The 6,322-nt window shown below is 43.2% G+C and overlaps 1 protein-coding gene across 1 annotated transcript; it reads right to left on the bottom strand.

Moving 5' to 3' along the window:
• Positions 1-3,556: 3,556 nt before the first annotated feature.
• On the bottom strand, positions 3,557-6,316 carry LOC104498047 (TSC22 domain family protein 1). The gene has a single exon (XM_010141370.1). The coding sequence runs from the start codon at positions 6,122-6,124 to the stop codon at positions 3,557-3,559; it is 2,568 nt and encodes an 855-aa protein (XP_010139672.1). The 5' UTR covers positions 6,125-6,316.
• Between the last annotated feature and the right edge of the window lie 6 nt (positions 6,317-6,322).

Genomic DNA, 6,322 nt, shown 5'->3' with positions numbered 1-6,322 from the left:
TATAAATGCTGTAAAACACATTGATTTTTTAAGTTTTCATTTTACAGGTAATTTAAGAATTGTACAAGTCTGTACAAAAATCTTATTGAAAGCATTCATAGCATAATAAAGCATCGTTTACAAAGATGTAAAACTGATTTTGCTACACTAAGCATAAACACACAAAAGAATTCACTGTAATTTAAATATGTAATTTTTTCCATATCTACATTTCAAAAGCATAAAAGAAAGCCTCTGCTACAATTCTAGAGATTAAATACTAAGCTCAAAAAACCATGTCTAAAATTGACAAGATTTAATAACTGAACTGAGTAAATCGAGGTAACTGCTGTGAAATCCAAGAAACTGTATGAGAATCTTGCACTAAAGTGAGTCTATACCATGATTCAATCTCAGAAAAAGATACCTAACATCAAAAAAACTGGCCTGCATTTTTGTAGACTGAAATACTAGAAGAGATGATGAATCTACCAACACAGAAACACCTACGGCATACCCAACAAGCTGAAGAAAGACTAGTCAGAAGAACTAGGGGTAGGGATGCTTCTTGTTGTTGGGGTTTTTTAAATACAGAAACCGTAACGGTATTATCTGTAACCTCTCTTTAATAAAGTCTGCAAATTAGTTTTCCATATGGCATTCTGCCAAGCAGTCAATTTTTAATATCTCTTATTTCAAGTCATGGTGAAGATTAAAACAAAAAAATCATTCATGCAGGGGAAATAAAGGTTACAGTTTTCAAAGCAGATACATGCCACACTATCTATATTTAAAAGGCCATGCCCTGATCACAGGCACAGAAAGAGCTACAAATGGTGTTCTAATACTGAACAGGGTTAAAGACTTAAAAGATACTGGCACGTCTTTAAATACAATTATAAACAGGTTTAATGAAAGCTGGGAGTTAATCTAAACAAGGTATTACATGGGTCAGATGCTTTTTCAAAGGCACACTAAATGGAATTTTACAGCTTCTTCACTGGCCCAATTATGTCATCGCTTACTTCTTTCTCCTACCTTTTCCCTGCGAGGTTTAGAATCACTGGGAATGTATTGATATAAATCTTCAGTGATATATGTGTGCATGCATGCAAGAGAAATGACGATTTTACAGTATATTTACAGTACACCTGCTTCTTAAATGTTTATGTACTTTTACAATGAACTACCCTTTACCTCCCGTAAAATAAGGAATAATCTAACGGACAAAAAACTTTCAAGAAAACTCTAGTTAAGAGACATCTGATGGACAGTGGACTGAGGAGCCAAGCAGCATAACAGTACATCTTGCACAACCTTTAAGGAGTGGTAAGGTCTAAGCTCCAGACCAAAACAAATTCCAGTAAATATGACAATACAAATAATACCTTGCCCTGAGATCCCCTGGAAGAGGAAACAGAAGGAATCTCACTAAGTTTTTAATGTTATAGACAGATATACAGGAGAAGTGCTGCTGTAAATTACCTAATTGTACACAAAAATGACCTGACCACTACTACCATGCAAAAAAGCCTACAATTATTTTTAGTCTCCATTTAATAGAGTCATATCCTGCTCTGTGTAAAGAATCTAAACGATTTTCCAACTCTGGCTAAAAAAAAGTGTAGTCTACCTGGAGATGACAGATTGAACAAAGACACAAAGTGCATGGGTAGAAAGGATATCACCTTTGGCTAGCCAACCAACAGAGGAAGAAGGTATTTCTGGCTATTGTTACCCTGAGGGATTTAAACATTCTGGAAAAACTACCAGTCATGACAAACAGTTAACACATGCTTTTAAAATTAGGATATAGTCATGTGATGGAAGTCATTTTTCAAAACACTATCAATGAGTTTACGATTCTCTTATTCAGCTAGGATCCCCCGAAAGCTTAGGGGTTCTCTGGTTGGTCAAAAAAAAAAATATGAAACACACTCCCATCAAACACACTACCAAACACAAACAGAACCCGTGAAGAGGTTTAGTGTCCTGAAGAGGAAAGAAAACCAAAAAACTTCTTCTGAGAAAACTGACTGTTAGTAGCATACTGGTGACACTATGAGCTTTAACACCTCAATCTGTCTTCCACACATACTTATTGACTAAAAACCATAATCAGAATGCAACAGTGTTGTAACTTGTCTTCTAGCACTCCTGGAAGACAAGCTGCTACTCATTATAGCTCTGGCATCTTAGAAAGACGTGATGAAAGCCATGATGAAAGTCACTATGAAAGCCACTAAGGCAGTCAACACCTCATGATCAACATAATCAGAGACTGCTGATAGAGTTAGTATTTTCAACATTAGGAAGAGAAACCAGCCTCTCCCAGCAACCATTTTACTAATTTTTTTTTTTAAATAAATTTGGCCACTGATATTACTCCTGATTTAAATTATGGCACCAAGAAGATATTTAAGAAGTGCTTCACATCCCATTGCCGTGGCATTTTTTGCACCTTTTAAGTGTTCAGTGCTTTATTTTGCCTCCTTACTAGAGTTTCAGTTGTTCTTTTCTGTCCTCTCCGACATTCTCAAGGGTATTTATTTATTCTCCATGTATTTATCTTGATGTTACTTCTGCCATTAATGTAGCTTCTTAGACAAGAAATTCTTTGGGAGAACCATCAGTCTTCCCGTCTATTTGTAAACATATATCACAAGAGGTCCTCCATACAGTGAGGAATTTCCATGCATAATTAATATCAACTGCACTTCAAAACTGCTGTTCTGATCATTTCAGACTGCACATGTAAGGGCTCTTCACACCTGACACTGCTTCTCTGCACACACTGTCAAAGAATATTCACATGCACATACTATTAAGACCAGCCAGTGGTCATTCACTTGAAAAAGTGGGAGAACATGGGCAGTTTCACACTCTGGCTGCACAGTCAGTGCACCAGATTCAAAGGCTCACCACGCCTCCGCAGGCCTCAGCGGCTCTCACAATGGATTCATGCTTTAAAGCAAAACCACCAAGACCAAAAGTGCCCCAAGTTCAATTTAAAGAGCCACAATAGTGTTGATGAACCTCCCTTTTCCCACCATACTCATTTGCTTAAAGCGTCTCTTGGCTGTCAAAGAGAAGGCTTCTACATACACCACAGACTCACAACCGGTTCAACCTGAGTAAAGTCAATACTTGCAAAAGTGAAGCTGAGGCGGGATGAAGTCTAGGCTTGTGGAAAAAGAAAATAATCTACCTGAGAATAAATACTAATTATTTCAGTATAATAAATAATCTAAACTACAATCACCGCTAGCATACCCACATTCCATGGTATTCTTTCGTCTTCCTCTGTACAACAGGAATATACACACTGTCACAGATTGTTAAACACAATTTACCCACGCAATAGTTTCAGAGCATAATCAATATAACCCAACCCCTCAAGAGAAAAACAAACATTTTAATGCAATACCTACGTGTGCTGGGACCTGAGAAAGAGTATTTCTAATCAGATAAAAAACATCACACCGCTTCATTTCACAGAATGGCTGCAACAAGACCTGCAAGTTAGTGCAAATCAAACTATCAGACAGTCTATCTTTTAATAAAGTTCCAGGCAGTCTTACCTCTCATCCTCACCATCTACAAGAGGCGTTGTCAATGGCAGCACCTTCAGCGGAAAGAGGGAAGCAGAGGACGGCACGTTGCTGCTACCACCATCTGAAACGGCTGATGCTCCAACTCCACTCTCGCCACTGGCAGCTTGAGGTAAACCCACTAAGGAAGGTTCTGTAGGACGTCTGCCATCTTCAGTTTGGCTTACAACTGACTGAGCTAGTGATTGTGCGGGGAACTGGGTAGAGCTTAGCGGCATCTGCTGTGGCACGCTCTGTGCCACTGGCATACCTATACTTGTTGATATCAAGGGAGGCTGACCAACGCTTTGAGACAAACTCCCGTTCTGCACAGCCGAAGCTTGTGCTATATTCTGTGGCTGTCCCAAACCTACAGAAGCAGAAGGTATGCCAGGAGGCACAGCCGAAGCAGCTTGACTTGGTGCAGGAACAGTACTAGCAGAAGGTACAGGGCTAACCGCAGGCAGCTGCTGGCCAGTCATCCCTTGGACTACAGATTCCACCCCTTGTGCCTGCGGCTGTACAGGTAACAAGGTGTTTTGCTGAGCCATGACCATTTGCTGAGGAAGGCCTGAAGCGCTAGGCTGTAATCCCTGCTGCATTATTCCTGTCTGCACAGGCTGCACTACTTGTGAAGATGGAGGCGCAGCCGTTGACGGCATAACTGGAGGTGGAATTTGGTTTGCAGCAGATGGTGGTTGCACCACAGCCGTTACGCTTCCCTGCTGCCCAACACTCAGCATCTGACCACTGGTACCTACACCTGGTATCGCTGCCGGAGCATGTGCCACAGGCTGAGCTGGGGCAGCGGCTGGATGCGCTTGTACTGAAGGCTGTATGCTCTGCGCCTGGGCAACGGGAACCGGTTGCCCCGCTCCTACTCCTGCAGAACTAGGCTGCATAGCAGGGGCCGGAGTCTGAAGAATCTGCTGATGTTGAATGTAGTCTGGCATAGCCCCCGTAACAGAGTTTTGGTTCACTGGCTTAACATGACCTGCAGCCATCTGTGTAGAAACTGTCTGTTGCTGCTGCTGCTGTTGTTGCTGTTGTCCATACTGCAACTGCTGCTGCTGTACCACTGGCAAAGTCTGCACAGGTTGCGCCGGCTGAGAATACGGTAGCTGCTGTTGAGCCATACTTTGAATGGCAGGTTGCTGGTGGCCCAGAGATGGGGATACACCTAGTATATTAACTGGGGCTGGCTGAACCCCAGTAACAGTGGTTAGACTGGCCTGTGCAGGAGGTTGGACCCCTGGTTTCTGCTGTGGATAGCTTACTTCTTGAGAATGCAGCTGGACTTGTGCAAGCTGTGATTGAGAAACACTCTGTGGTATACTAGATGCTGGAATTGCCGGAGGAGCAGCACTGCTAAAATCCATCTGTTGCGGACCCACACCTTGAAACGCTTGCTGCTGTACCACAGTAGGTGCTCCCATTTCTCCACTTCCCACACTTTCTGTGTAGTGACTCAGTGTGCTTACATTGCTGCTAACAGAACTCCCACTGGTGCTCTCCCTTTCAGAAGTCACTTCAAGCGGGTTTTGTTTTATCGTCTCTACTGCTTTGTTTACTGCTACTCCTTCAGAAACTGCAACAGTGTTTTCTTTATCATAAAATTCAGTGCATGTCCATCTACCTTTTTTGAAAGGTTCAGAACTAGAATCTAATTTTACAACCCTAAACCTCGACGTGCCAGATGCAGGCTGCTGCTGGCTTGATCCCACTGCCACTCCTGCAGCAGGATTAGTAACATTGTTAATGACACTAGAGGAAGCACTCGTACCATTCCCAACACCACTCAAAATACTCACACTAACATTGCTGCTACTTCCAGACAAAGCATTTACATTACCAGTACTCGTGATGTTGCTTAAATTTATAGTACCAAGCACGCTGCTTGCCACACTAGAACTACCACCACCCATATTATTTAAGGTACTAGTTCCAGTCGCAGGACTTACACCTAAATTGCCAGGAGTACTTGTAGTGCGGATATTAGACACAACAGATGCCGGGGAACCAGTGGATGATGCAGCAGAAACTGGTGCCGTTGATATAACATTGTCAGAGCTTCCAGTTGTTGATAGTTTTCTAAATGATGGACTGGGTGGTGGTCCTCCAGAAACTGGGGCACTGCCCACCCCAGGATGCGATGGATGATGGTGTCCATGATGGTGGTGGTGAAGATGGTGGTGGTGATGAACATGATGGGGGTGAACACTTCCATTGATCACAACGCTCTGCTGTGGGTGATGAGGCAGAGGAGCATGCTGCTGAGGAAGATGAGGCTGATTTGGAGAAACAGCTCCAGGAGTCTCTGCCTCTTGGAAGTTATTCAAAGTCTCTTCAGAGGAGCTCCTCTCAGGTTCTCCCAAGTCAGTGGCCCTGGATAAAGAAACATCCAAGATTTCTGAAGACGACAGGTCTTCAGTGTGGGATTCATCCAGGTCATCATAGCTTTCTGTATCCTCAGCTATGCTGTTATTAGAGCTAATACTAGCTGATATTTGAGCAGGGGTCACGCTGGTAATCTGGAAGCCACTTTTCTTTTTCATTTGAGCTCCAGTCTGTGCAAGAGGCTGTGGCTGGAGCTGAGACTGGGAGAGGAGGTTCAAGCTTTGTGGAGGAGGGGGTGTCGGCTGTGGACCCGCTGATGAAGATGCTGCAGGAGATGAAGGCGGCGGCTGGACCAGCAAAGGCGGCTGATAATCCTCGGCAGAGAGGGCTGCGCTCCCAACGCCGGTACCTGGTGC

This window comes from Buceros rhinoceros, unplaced genomic scaffold (genome assembly GCF_000710305.1).
Source record: "Buceros rhinoceros silvestris isolate BGI_N320 unplaced genomic scaffold, ASM71030v1 scaffold38558, whole genome shotgun sequence".
Lineage (NCBI taxonomy): Eukaryota > Metazoa > Chordata > Aves > Bucerotiformes > Bucerotidae > Buceros > Buceros rhinoceros.
Note: the sequence above shows the minus strand (reverse complement) of the source record. Positions and strands in the feature narration are given on the sequence as shown.

Coding starts and splice junctions, on each gene's coding strand:
- LOC104498047 (XM_010141370.1), bottom strand. CDS start 6,124: ATGAAAAAGAAAAGTGGCTTCCAGATTACCAGCGTGACCCCTGCTCAA.